At 49.6% G+C, this 14,145-nt stretch overlaps 1 protein-coding gene across 3 annotated transcripts; it reads left to right on the forward strand.

The window, feature by feature from the left end:
- Positions 1–1,826: 1,826 nt before the first annotated feature.
- On the forward strand, positions 1,827–12,664 carry PIGV (phosphatidylinositol glycan anchor biosynthesis class V). 3 transcript variants are annotated; one of them, XM_059136507.1, is made up of 5 exons: positions 1,827–2,000; positions 3,576–3,669; positions 5,462–5,596; positions 9,408–10,529; positions 11,856–12,664. In XM_059136507.1, the coding sequence occupies exons 3-5, from the start codon at positions 5,519–5,521 to the stop codon at positions 12,135–12,137; spliced, it is 1,482 nt and encodes a 493-aa protein (XP_058992490.1). In that variant the 5' UTR covers positions 1,827–2,000; positions 3,576–3,669; positions 5,462–5,518; the 3' UTR covers positions 12,138–12,664. The 3 variants fall into 3 exon arrangements, with proteins under 3 accessions (XP_058992490.1, XP_058992488.1, XP_058992489.1); XM_059136505.1 differs by lacking the exon at positions 1,827–2,000 and adding an exon at positions 2,037–2,583; XM_059136506.1 differs by lacking the exon at positions 1,827–2,000 and adding an exon at positions 2,590–3,124.
- The last annotated feature ends 1,481 nt before the right edge of the window (positions 12,665–14,145 follow it).

Raw genomic sequence — 14,145 nt, forward strand, 5'->3', positions numbered from 1 at the left:
GCCTGTACAGATTCTTAGTTGTGTGGAACAAAAGGACGAGAGGGAAAGAAGTAAACCCAAGAAAGTTTAAAATAGTGTGGTGTGGCAGGAAGAAAAGCCAGCCTGGAGATCTGAATGCAAGTCTTGCCTTTGCCACCAGCTGTGTCATTTCAGGCTGGCCACTTCCCCCTTTTCTAAGCCTAGTTCCCACATCCATAAACTATAGGTATCAGTTAAACAAACTGGTTTATAAACCAGATCTTTACTGAGTACACACAACACACAAAGTTCTGTTCTAAGTGCTGGAAATACTTCGGTGAATGTGGCCCCCGCTCTCTCAAGCTTATATTCCGTAAGAGGGAACCAGACAATGAGAGCAGTAAAATTCATAAACAGGACAATTAGGTGGTGAGAGGTGCTATGAAGATAACAGAACAGGGTGATGGGATAGTACAGGGGGCTGGTTGTGGCTCGGTAGTGGGACAGAGCTTCTCTGAGGAGGCCACCTTTCAGCTGAGACCTGAAGGTAACGGCCTGGCCAAAGGGTGGTCTGGCAGTGAGGCATTTCAAGCAGAGGAAGCACAAGAGCAGAGCCAGGCAAGTCTGAGACACAGAAATGCTGTAACTCTTTTACCTTCTAGGATTCCAGAAACAGTGATGCACTGCTTGTATTGTTTAGGTCAGGGATTTGTATTATGAAATCATTTGTTGGTGGTATGGGATATTTGCTTCTTCATGGAAGTGACTGGATGGTATAGAGTCTTTCTGGAACCCTTGGCTACGTCTCTGTCTCCCTGGCTCTCCCACAGTGCTGGTTCCTCGGCTGGCTCCCTGTGTAGATGGATGCAGGCTCCATTTTAGCTGCAGACTCCAAAAGCAGACTGGAGAGAGTTGCCTTCTAGAACCCCCTCCCATCCCACCTAGTCTTCCTCCATTCTGACAAGCCAGGGCTTTGAGAGCACAAGGTTCAGCTTTCTTGTTTTCCTGTCAGAGCAAGAGCCAGAAAATAAAACAGGAAACAGAGAGGAAGGGGGGGGAGGGGTAGCAGAGAAGGAAAGGAAGGAGAAATTGCTGGAAAGTAGAGCTGAAGATCTGGACAAAGTTCTACCTCTTAACGGGTGACAGTTGAGCTGTTAGAAAACATTCTGACTTGTCACAAGAGACCCCTGTCCTTTTTTACAGACAGATTTTTGAGGGAATTTGGTGTGGATGGAGAAACCCTTAAGAATGCCTGTCTTTTTCCCTTGTGAATTCACAAAGCGAGTACAGTTCATTGCTTGGTTTTGTCTTGCAAACAGAGTACTGCTGGGAGCCTCATGGAGTTCTAGAGATTCAAGCCACAACCTCAGGCCCCAGTCACGAGTGTGCACCACAGCCTTGCCGATTCACTGACAGGCCTTTGGAGCAGAGAACAAGTGTGTGTCAGTGAAAAAAACTGCGGAAGAGTCTTCTCCATTTTTTTCCCTTCTTCAACTCAGGACTGACATGTGATTTCTTCTGTATCCACCTCACACACAACAGTATCTTAGGCCGGCTTGGGTGTCAGAGTCTGAAATGAGTTAGAATCAAAAAGTGCCTTTCCTGGCCCCCACAGAACTGATGGAGGCCAGTTTTCCTTGCCTGGAGAGATAGCAACCATCCCTTTGTTCCCACCCACACTAATAGCTGTGGCAGAAGATAAACCCCTCCCTCGCCAGGTCGGTGGCCAGAGGCAAACGCAGACCCCAGCTCCGTTTAGACAACCGATAACTGAAACCACAGAAGGCTTTGGAATCCTGAGAAACGAGAAATCCACCAACGGAGAAGGATTTATTATCTGTTTCCTTGAAGGAGGGTGCAAAGTTGTTCTAACAGTTTCCGTTACAGGGGTACCCACTGGCCGCTCCTCCCTAACAGCCTTTTTTGTTGAGTTGGCTTCTTGGGCGTTGCTTCTTCTTTTTTGGCCCCACTTCCTACCAGGACAACTGTTTGAGGAAGAGCCCTGGGGGGCGTTCTCGGCACCGTCCTCATTAGCACCTGAGGTGGGGCTGAGGATCGAATTAGGTCCCCGTTATCTTGAGGAAGGGGAAGGCAGGGGGATCCCCCCACTTTCCTCACACCGGACGCAGGGTGCCACTGCTGGCCACAGAAACCCCTAGGCTCCTCTTTCTATTCAGAGACCATCTATTGTGCGCCAGGCCCTGTGCTGAGCGGTTGACGCCTGACAGCAGGGAAAGTGCGGCTCTGGCTTCCGTGCAGAGGCCCCAAGAGCCTCCTCCGCACAAACACGTCCGGAACTCAGTGGATGTTTGTGGGCTGCAACCGGGCGAGAACGCCGACTCTGCCACAGTAGCACGGACGGACTAACTGAAGGCTAGGGAGGGGACCTGAGGCGCGCGAAGCGCCGGCGGGAACTCTTCAGGTGTCACCAAGTTGGGAAGGTGCCACGGCGGAGGGCACAGACTCTTGGGGCTAAGGCGTCCCCGCCCCGCGCGCCCGGAGTCAAGATGGCCGCCGCGGAGGGGGCGGGGCAGCTCCGAGACCGGGCAGGAGGGGGGCGGGGCCGCCTTGGCGGAGCTGGTGCGCAGGCGCAGGCCGCTCGGGGTCCCGGATGAAGGAGCTGAGGTTCGGGCCCCGCCTGGGAGGTCGAGATGGGCCGGGGCTGCGGACCCGGCGCCAGCTTGGGAGCCTTGGAGTTTTCGGGGGGGAGGGAAGTTGTCAAACGGAGGCCGAGGGAAATGAGGCGGAGGTCGCCGAGAAGCGGGGAGCCCGCCCCTCCGCCCTAGCGGCCTCCCGATGCCGCCACTTCCTTTACAGCCTCCCGCCCTCCCCTGCCTTCCGGCCGTAGGCCGGCTCTGGCCGGGCCTCACCGGCCCCCTCGGGAGTGTCCCCGAACCGTGGCCCCTTTGGGGAGAGATGGTTCCCACCACCCGCCTGGGACTGTGTCCGAAAGGAAAGGGTTAGGATGGTCTTCGGACCTGGCTGGGGCTGGCAGAAGGCGGCCCTTGGCTCGCGACAGCCAGCGATGCCTCTGGTCCCGAGGACCCTGGGTCACGGAGACTTCCCTACTGTACAGCGGACGCTGTCCTACTCCCATGGGTCCAGGGCTCCAATTCAGGCTTCTCCGGAGTCTGAGCTAGGGCCCTCCCTTCCCTAAGCATACCCAGTAAGAGCATGTGCTGTCTTTGGATAAGTATTGGGCTCGGAGTTGGGAGTCCTGGATTGTTACCATGGCTCTGAAAGAGCACATCTCCTTTGGCCTGGTTGAGGGCCGGTGGGAAGATCATGAGGTTCCAGAAGGGATAAAGGAAATATTCGCTTTAAATATAGCCCAGGGTGTGTCACATGACCCCAATGAGCCTCAGTTTCCACATCCATAAAACGGCGATGGTAATTATACTGGCCTCACAGGGTCTAAACCGTGGAGATTTTTATTAGTCACCACTCTGGGCATATTTATCTCCCAGGAAAATAGAGTAAAACTAGTTGCTCCTAAGCGTCCTGCCAATTCAAGAGTTTGTGATTTTGTAAAGGGGTTGTTGGGAAGCGAGGTCTTCAACTAGCCCAGAGGGACAACTCATTGGCTTTATTTTGTTTTAACTTGGTTTACCTATAAGCAAGGGTAGGTTACAAGAAGCCTGTGGTCGTTGGGGCTAGAGCTTGACTCTGGAGAGAGGAAAGGAAGAATGGAAGCCTGGTGAAGAGGCAGAGGTGGGTTAAGTGCTTTTCTGTCCCCAACTTTTCTTCTGCATGTGGGTGGGAAGTGAAGGAAAGAAAAAAGTGAATTCACCCTGGGATGGGGAATCAGCGGCCATGTGAAGCTGGCCGTACTGATTTCTACAATTCCTCTCGATTCCGCGAGTCAGATGCTGGAAATGCTGCATGGATTCACAAACTACCGCCGCTCTCTGGGGTTTTCAAAAGCTTGCCTTTGAACTGAATTTTGATGAGTAAACCCTTGTGGCCATGACGGCCCCTCCCTTCCTCCAGGCCGCCTAGTAATGGTGTGAGCAGCAGGCGCCCCCTTGTGCTGAGAAAAGTGTACTGTTGCTATTGGCCAGTCTTGCGCCCTTGGTGGAGAAACTGTTTTCCTGTGACTTAGGTCTTAACTAAGACGTGAGATGTAGCGGGAAGAATACTTAAAGCAGTGATTTTATATCCCGAGCCAGTGAACTGGTGATGCCGTATCTTGTTCTTGCCACTTCCACTCAGTGAGAAACGGAGGCTTGAAATGCCTGTGTGTAATGCCAGACCCAGCGGGTGTAATTGGGAGCATGACAAAGCCCCTGCCCTCCCGAGCCACATAAGTAAGTCACAGCAGTAAAGACGACGAAACAGAGTGCAATGAGAGCATATCATATAGTCTAGTGAGCATCAAAGAATTCCAGAAACGAATAATAGCTAAAGATTTGATAGATACTACTCAGATAAGAAAGAAAAGTCTTCCAACCCTCGCTGTTAATTTCCCAGTTGAAATGTTTCTTCCTTTAGGGATAGTTCACCCCAAATCATCAGTGAGCTGCCTTTGGTGCTCTGGCCCCCACTTCTGATTTCCCAAACTAGTGTTGGAATGTTCGGTAGGAGCCATTGCTACTTCCTTTAGCCCAAGGAGTTGCGTTTAAAAAAAAAAAAAAAAAAGCCTCGAAGTTCATTCCTTGCCTCAGAGTGGCTTCGCAGTTGTTTGTACATTGCTGCCATTCCAACAAAGAGATGGGGAAATAACAGTTTTCTGCATCCCTAGTAGTCGACTGTCTTCCCCCCTCAGTTTGTTTTAGCAATGTGAGCTGGCTGAAGCCCTGCTGAGTGGTGGTTTTCTTTTCCTTCTCCACTTAATTTAACAGACCAGCTGAACACACATAAGAGAGCCAGGCTACAGTGTGTAGTCATTATGGTCTTCCAGTTGAGTCCTGTGCCCCACTTTTGGGACTCTGGTTTGGGATCTAGTTTATTATTCTGGGCAAGAGGGAAAGGGCACACACCAAAAAATAGCAACCACAACATGGATTTGGTGGTACTTCTTCACACTTTCATCCCCTTCACCATCATGACAATTTTGTGAGAGAAAATAGTCTGGGGGAAAAAAAAAAAAAAACAAAAAACCAACAACAGTCTGATCCCATTTTATACCTAAAGACCTGAGGCTCAGAAGGTCTGAATTCGAACTTGCAAGTAACAAAGTCAGGATTTGAACCCAGGTCTTTAATTCCTGCACAGGGGTACCCAACATTTTCTGTGAGCCTAGCTACTAATTTCATGCCTATCTGTCTAGAATTTTCCTGAAATACAGTGCTTCAAAGTGACACCCAAGAGGTCCCGTCTGCCTTCAAGATGCTTCTCCCTCATATGGACCGGACAGTTGGGCAATTAAGTTTGCCATGTAATGCTGAAGGGGGAATCTTCTGTGAAGAATACTTTCAAGAATTTACTTTTGTGGAAAAAAAAAATAACAGTAATTTACTTTCGGCCCATGTGTGACGTTTCCTCTTTGGGTTTTGGAGTTTAGAAGCCTGCGGGAGCTCAGTCCGAGCAGCAACACCCCTGAGTTCCCGGTGGTGAGAGGATGTGGCCCCTGGACCCGTCCAGGAAAGAGGTGCTGAGGTTTGCAGTCAGCTGCCGTGTCCTGACTCTGGTGCTGCAGGTCAGTCTCTGATCTTTTGTCCTGAACTTGCTGTTGCCACATGACTGGGCTAGGCACTAAGAATCATCCCCACATTCTTTCTGCCTCCCAGGTGTGTCCTTCCATGTGGTTGAAACCATAGATACCTACACCTGATAACCGAAAGGTGGGCAGGACTCTTAGAAATGGTCTCTGTTTTCTTTTTTTAAAGATTTAATTTATTTAATTTTAAAAGTAAACTCCATGCCCAACGTGGAGCTTGAACTTATGACTCCAAGATCAAGAGTTGCATGCTCTGCCAAGTGAGCCAGCCAGGCACCCCAGAAATGGTCTGTTAATCCTTTGCTTTACACGCGAAGAAACAGAGGCCCAGAAAGATTCAGTAGCTTCCATAAAGTTGCACAGCAAGTTAGAGAAGGGCCAGAATCAGACCCCAGCCTTCCTAAGTCCTGAGCTAGTGGTCTTTCCAATGAGCCATGAGGTTCTGTAACCAGAGATGCCTTTAAGGCACGACAGCCCAAGGCATCGGCCTGGGTCCCCTTACCAGGAAACTGAGCACAGTGTCAGTCAGTTGAGAGGCACTGTCCTGGGACCATCTGTGTGTATTCAGTTAGTCAGCAATGTCCCCAGCTCTTCCCCCAGGTGCCTCACCCACCACAACCCTCAGAATGCATTTGCACTTTTGCAACTTCCTTTCCCCTCCAAGGCTCCTCTTGATACATATTTTGACCAATTTTTGCATATATATGAATTCTGTCTGGTGCCTAGCACAGTGCCCAGTGCTTAGTATGTGCTCAGTATGTGTTGTTGTTGAAAGTCTGTCAGCAATCTAGTGGTGTTATATTAGCATAATTATGTGTGCTTTTTCCACAGATGCCATTTTCTCAGGGTTCTCCTCCTTTCTGGAAACCTCCTTTCTCCCTTCCTGCACTATGACGCCTAGCAGCCTCTACGGGGCCCCAGGTTTAGTTAAAAGTAGCTTCAGCTTGGAGACTAGGGCTGTTATCTGTGACTGTCACTCCTGTCCCATTCGTTTTCACTGTTTAAAGTGGCCTGATAAAGAAACTGACCAAAAAGAGAAAGTCTTAAGAATGGAGTTATATCGCAGTTGTGGGGCTGGGAAAACTGACCCAATGATGGCTTTGAACAGTATCAGATGAGTGATTACCAGGCCCCTGGGGGGGCCTGGGGAACTGGCATCTGGGATAGGGAAGCAAGCCTAATTCAGATAGTGATTTGGAAATGCGTATGTCTCCTGTTCTCTCCTCTCATTCTACCACAGATCGTATTAAGTGTGTGCTCTGTTCCAAGAACTGTGCTAGGTGGTGGGAAGGAAAAGTCACAGTCTCTTATCCTTTGAGTAGCTGACAATCTGATGATGCAAAAAGACCTTTAACAATAATGCTATTTCATTATCCCCCTCTCTCCCCCATCCCCCTTCCAGCTTTAATGCTCATGCCATCAGATGTTCACCCCAGTTACCCTTCACTCTTGCTGTCGTCTCTGTTAGTGACAGCTCATTCCTCTTCATTCCTTGAAGGTTTAAGCTCCTGATTCACTGTTGCGCTTTCCAGCACTCCTGTTAATTTCTTGGTGGTCTCAATATTAATAAAGCTGATAGGACTAACCACTATCTCCTATCTTTCCAGCTCACTCCCTCTAAGTACCCCAGTTCTAACGGCTCTTCCACCCCCTTAGGACTTACAGTCCACTGATTCTACCACTGTTTCACTGTGCCTCATTTACCTTCTGGCTTCCGAACCCCTTCTTACCCAGCTAGATTCCATGATCCACCAGGCACACAGGCACAACTCGCGCGCTCCCTTCTCCCCGGCTTAGTCACAAGACAGAGGCCCAGGCACAGTTCAGTTTCGTTCTCTCTCTACTTCTGCATCATGCCCAGAGAGAAACACACAGCTGTATTGACTAGTCGCTTTCTCTTCAAGATCTTTGGCCAACATGAGTCTTTAGTGCTACCTGGCGATCTTAGTGTATTTCCCTGGCCCATTCACCTTGCCATTCGCTCAAATCGTTCTGCACATCAGAGTCACTTGGGGGAGCTTAAAAAACAAAACACAAAAAAACAAAAAAACTCAATGCCCAGTCTGTATCCCATACCAGTTAAATCATTAACCCTAGGGGAGGGACCCAGCCATCCAGACATCAGTATTTTTGAAACTCCCTGGATGATTCCAGTGCACAGCCTATTTGGAGAACTAGGGGTCACAGAGGACTTACTTTACATGTTTATCTTTTTTTTTTTTAAAGATTTATTTATTTATTTGACAGACGGAGATCACAAGTAGGCAGAGAGGCAGGCAGAGAGAGAGGAGGAAGCAGGCTCCCCGCTGAGCAGAGAGCCCCGATATGGGGCTTGATCCCAGGACCCTGGGGTCATGACCCGAGCTGAAAGCAGAGGCTTTAACCCACTGAGCCACCCAGGTGCCCTACATGTTTATCTTTTTTTTTTTTTTTTTTAAAGATTTATTTATTTATTTGACAGAGAGAGATCACACAAGTAGGCAGAGAGACAGGCAGAGAGAGAGAGAGAGAGAGAGAGTGGAAGAAACAGGCTCCCCGCCGCGCAGAGAGCCCGATGCGGGACTCGATCCCAGCACCCTGAGATCATGACCTGAGCCGAAGGCAGCGGCTTAACCCACTGAGCCACCCAGGCGCCCTATGTTTATCTTTTAATTCAAGTCCCTAACACCTTTTCCCCAGTTTGCTTCCCTGAGCGAAAACTCAGAAAAATAGATGTAATCAGAATTGACCTTGTGTGTGCTCCCCCCATATTCATCCCATGCATGGCACCCGTGTGCCTTTGCTGCTGAAGCAGGCCGAGCCCTGCTGTCCTCCCTGAGCCTTGCTCCTCCGCCTGTGTAGCAGTTCCTACCTGCCTTGTGCCTGCTCCAGCAATTCTTCCCTCGCCCCTGCATACTTAGTGGTGTCCTTTCCACCGGATTATCCCCATTCACAAATGCTTCTCTCTCCCGTCGTCATTCACCTACTACCCCATTTGCAGCCAAACTCGTCCAGATAGTTATCTGCTTTCCTTCTCCCCTTCTCTGCTGAGCCCAGTCTCGGCAGTCTTCTCTATTCTCCACTCCACTGAAACAGCTTTTGTCAAACTTAACTAGTGACCTACACATTTCTAAATCCAGCGGTCACTTTTCAGTCCCCATCTTCCTTTTTTTTTTTTAAGATTTTATTTATTTATTTGACACAGAGAGCGATCACAAATAGAGAGGCAGGCAGAGAGGAAGGAGCAGGCTCCCTACTGAGCAGGATCTTAGGACCCTGAGATCATGACCTGAGTCTAAGGCAGAGGCTTAACCTACTGAGCCACCCAGGCGCCCCAGTCCCCATCTTCCTTGACCTATTAGCAACATTTAACAGAATTGATCACAACCTTGCTTCACTTGGTTCTAAGACACCCTGCTCTCCTGGTTTTCCTTCTTTATCTTCATTCTGGATCCTCACTCTCCTTCAGGCCTCTAAACGTTGACACATTCAGGGCCCAATCCTCAGATCTCTTTTCTCTAGCCCTGCTTCCTTCCTCCCCAGGTGATCTCATTCAGTCCCACGCCTTTAAATACCTTCTGTGCACTTAGGACATCTGAATTTATGTCTCCAGCCCTGATCGCTCTCCTGACTGTCAGACTCCTGTGTCTGCCTCGTTGACCTCTGCCCTGGAATGTGTAGCTCAAACTTCGCTAGTCTAGAACTGAACTCCTGATTGTCCTCCAGCAAGTCTGTTCTTCCTCATTTTATGATATGGTAATTCTTTCCTTCACTTGCTCAACTGAAATCCTAGTTCTCCTTCATCCCACAGGCTCTCTTCAATGCCATCATCCCCGATCACCATGCAGAAGCCTTCTCTCCTCCTCGCCTCACCCCTTCAGGCTCTGTGGACCAAATCGTCGAAGGTCTTCTGGGTGGCCTGTCTCACTGGGATGCTGAACACTTCCTGTTCATTGCTGAGCGTGGCTATCTCTATGAGCACAACTTCGCCTTCTTCCCTGGCTTCCCCCTGGCTCTCTTGGTGGGAGCTGAACTACTGAGGCCCCTGTGGCCATTGCTGAACCTACGAAGTCGCCTGTTAATCTCAGTAGCGCTGCTCAATTCCTTGTTCTCCGTGCTGGCCGCTGTCGCACTTCACGACCTGGGCTGTCTCGTTTTGCGCTGTCCCTGCCAGGCCTTTTATGGAGCCCTACTCTTCTGCCTCAGCCCCGCCAATGTCTTCCTGGCAGCTGGTTACTCAGAAGCTTTGTTTGCCCTCCTGACGTTCAGTGCCATGGGACAGCTGGAAAGGGGCCGAAGCTGGACTAGTGGCTTCCTCTTTGCCCTTGCCACTGGTGTACGCTCCAACGGGCTGGTCAACATTGGCTTCCTCGTATATTCTCAGTGCCAAGGCTTTCTGTCCTCTCCCATGGTGCTGAATCCTCTGAGACCACTCTTGAAACTAATGGGCTCTGTATTCCTGTCTGTGTTCGCGCTTGGCCTTCCCTTTGCTCTCTTTCAGTATTATGGCTATACCCAGTTCTGTCTGTCAGGCTCAGTCCGCCCCATCCCGGAGCCCTTACGGCAGTTAGCCATGGACAAAGGCTACCGGACTGTGGAGGGAAATGAGCCACCTTGGTGCTCCTGGGAACTGCCCCTAATATATAGCTATATCCAGGATATCTACTGGAATGTTGGCTTTTTGAGATACTATGAGCTCAAGCAGGTGCCCAATTTCCTTCTGGCCACACCAATGGCTGTCCTGGTTGCCGGGGCAACATGGACATATGTGACCACCCACCCTTGGCTCTGCGTTACGCTGGGGATGCAGAGGAGCAAGCACAGTAAGACCCCAGAGAAACCTGACCGCGGATTCCTCGGCCCTCGGGTGTTTGTGTACCTGGTCCATGCCACGGCGCTGGCGCTGTTTGGTGGTCTCTGCATGCACGTTCAGGTGAGCGGGGTTCCTGGCCAGGGTCAGGGTGGGAATACAGGCAAGACCCCCGGGCCAGGGTCAAGGAAGACTGCTCGCTTCTTCCCATTTGAGTGACCTGTGACCTTTGCCAGCTATTAGGGGGTTTTCTTTGTCCAGACCCTGGGTGAGACCACTGAGGAATGGAACATGAGTGAGGCAGGATTGCTGCCGTCGCGGGTCTCATGGTAGAAATGGGGAGACAGACACTCATAGATAAAATTCTAGTTCAGTGGAATGGAAGAAGAGTTGCTGTTTTGAGGTAAAGGATTGTGGAAACACAGAAGAAAAAGTAGCTCATAGACGGAAGGAGTCGAGGAGGGTGTCCTATGAAGGCTGGGTCCTAAAGAGTAGGAAAGAATTGCATTTAAGAAGCAGAGGAAGAGTATTCTGGGCAAATGAGGGGTGCGTGCAGAGATGCGACAAGGACCTGAAGTGACAGCGCAGAGGAGAGCGCGGGACCTTCCCCGACTGTGCGGGTTACGCCCAGTGCCTCCTTGGGTGTTGACTTAAGGTACTCTCAGCCCTGGCAGGTGCTCAGTCTTTCGAGGAGATCCCTTGTGTCATGTTCGGGGTGGAAGAGGGCAATAGAAGGGTGGGAAGCCTTTGATACTTTCCATTTTTTTATTCCTGGCTGTGGCCCCGGTTCCCACATAACCCTGAGGAAGTCGTAGTCCTCCATGCCAGCCGCTCCCTAACAGCTTCTGCCTGTTGGAGGGGCACATTGGCTGTTTGTAAAGTTCTCTGGGCTGTGTGGATAAGAGGCACAGGGGAAACAGAAAGTAGTATTCTGTGTTTGTAGCTGGATTAACTGGTAGAGCGAGTGCCAGCACAGCTTGGAGTTTCCAGCTTAGATGAGGGAGGCCATGTGGAGACTTGGCTCTGAACTCCCCTAGGACGGAAAATGTTGAACCGCAGGATGCCCTGCCCCCTTTCCTTCTGTTCTGCCAACCCCAGGGCATGAGGGAACCCCTTCAGGTTCCCAAAGCCCCATGTCACAGCCTAGTGGTTAGAGTCCAGGCCCTAGGCTAAAATTGGACCTCGTAGGTTTTAGTATTGATTGGCCGATGACTGTGGTAATTAGTCTGTGGCTCTGCTTATTTGTAGCATTGAGGTCACCTGGCTGGTGTCACACACAGCTCTTTATAAGGCAGATCCTAAGTTCTGCTGAATCCCTTTTCCAGAACAATACCGTTCTAGTCATGGGGCTATAGTTGACCCAGCAGCGGGGAAGCCCCGGGCTAGTCCAGTGTGAAGCAGTGATAGTCCAATAAATGTGTGGGTTTTCCCCCCTCTTATGATTTCCAGGTTCTCACCAGGTTTCTAGGTTCCTCCACTCCTCTCGTGTACTGGTTTCCAGCTTATTTGCTTCATAATCAGGAGCCACTGCTGAGATCCCTAGAGACCGTGCCTTGGAAGCCCCGTGTAGGGGACTCCCTACCAGGACAAATGGTCCCCAGAAATTCCATCATGGGACTTTTATACAACTGGAAAACCTGTTCTCTAGTCACACGATGCATTCTGGGCTACTTCCTGTCTTACTGGCTCCTGGGACTGCTCCTACATTGCAACTTCCTACCTTGGACATGACCCAGAGTCTCAGGGGCTTGGAAGTACAGATCCACACTGGGACTGTCTGTGTTACCCCGGGACCTTTGCTCTGTCCTTTGGGAATCTCCAGTCTCTCTGAAGGCTGGTCAGGAACGGGAGAAGTGTGAGCCACTGGAGAGCCCCGTCTGGTCCCGGCTATGGCAAATTTTAGAGTAGTACCTATTTTCTCTGTAAGTGAAGAAATCTCATTCTCCAAGTCTAAATAAAGTACACTTGCATTTGTCTCATCAACCAAGCATAGCAGAGATAGTTGTAAACTTTAAAGTGTAAACACATCTTGAGACCTGCCTTAATGTCAGTCTCATCAAAGGCTCTAGCCAACGGGCTGCTAATAGTCCACACAGGATGGTGGAGGCCTGAACAATGTCCTGGCAGTAGTAAGTAAAGTAGGACCATCTTTTTAAAATGGAACATTGTTTCTGAATATTTTCATGATTTGTTCATATATATATATGAAAAACCTTACAAAGATATGCAAATTAAACAACTTTTGGTTATGCATGCAATGACTTATGTATTTATTTGCTTGTTTGTTTGTTTATTTTTAAGTAGGATTCACACTGGGAAGGACTTGAACTCATGACTATAAGATCAAGACCTGAGCTGAGAGTAGGAGTCGGACACTTAACTGGCTAAGCCACCCAGGTGCCCCTGAATTATGTGTTTTTGTTTTGCTTTGCTTTGTTTTTTTTTTTTAGATTTTATTTATTTTTCAAAGAGCAAGCAAGAGAGAAAGAGAGCAACAAGTAGGGGGAACGGCAGGCAGAAGGAGAAGCAGGAGCCCGATGCGGGACTCGATTCCGGGACCGTGGGATCAAGGCCTGAGCTGGAGGCAGACACTTAACTGACTGAGCCACCCAGGTGTCCCCGAATTACATTTTTAAAAATAATATGGAATACTTAGGGGGAAAGTCACGGTAAAAAGAACATGGTACAAAGAACCAGGAGACCTGGTCCTCTTAGTAAAACCCTACCTACTAGCTGTGTGACCTCGGGAGAATTTTCACAGCCTTACTGACCTCTTCTGAAACTGGGGGAAATGATATTATCGTCCTGGAAGAGGCGAGGCGGGTGGGCCATATAATCTAGTAGGTCCCTTTCGGCTCTAAGATCTTGAGACCTGGGGCGCCTCGGTGGCTCAGTGGGTTAAAGCCTCTGCCTTCGGCTCAGGTCATGATCCCAGGGTCCTGGGATCGAACCCACATCGGGCTCTCTGCTCCGTGGGGAGCCTGCTTCCTCCTCTCTCTCTCTGCCTGCCTCTCTGCCTACTTGTGATCTCTGTCTGTCAAATAAATAATAAAATCTAAAAAAAAAAAAAAAAAATCTTGAGACCTGCCTTAAGCAATGGCATCCTCCCAATCTGAATATTTATGGAGAGCTATTTATGGATAGCTCAAGCTATCCAGTTCTCTTACTTTCAGTGCTCAGAACTCTCCCTTTTTAGGTGCAACTCCAAGGCGTAACTGAAGTGACCCTTCCTTTGAATGAGGGAAAGCAGTGATACATAGCCAATCAGGCTCCCTTCCTGTGGAAGTAAATCTGTGCCAGGCAAGTAAACGATCAAAGTGGTGACTGGTTTTCCTGCTGTGCCCGAGTGCCTGTGCTTTCTTGATAGGTAGACATGGGTCGGAGGAGCCAACAAGACAGCATGAATTGATAAATTGTGGCTAAGTCCAAGGTTGAATGAAATAGTGTCTTCTTGGCCCCCATTTGGTTAGGAGCCCATCACTGTACTGGTAGGAAGAGCGGTGACTCCTGTTGAGCTGTTGTGCTCGTTCTTTGAGTGAGGTTAGAGGCTCTGCAGCATCACCACTCATTCCCTATTGGAAATTACAACAAGCAGAAACGTTAAAATAGATGGGCAATCATAGCTTCTGGAGGGCACTGAGAATTGGAATTTTGACACACTCCCTCTGACCATGACAGAAAGCTAAACTTGCCAGCTTCAGGGAAGCTCCTGGCTGAGCCCCAGCACCCTCTGTCAGAG

The sequence above is a fragment of the Mustela lutreola genome, chromosome 10 (assembly GCF_030435805.1).
Source record: "Mustela lutreola isolate mMusLut2 chromosome 10, mMusLut2.pri, whole genome shotgun sequence".
Classification (NCBI taxonomy): domain Eukaryota; kingdom Metazoa; phylum Chordata; class Mammalia; order Carnivora; family Mustelidae; genus Mustela; species Mustela lutreola.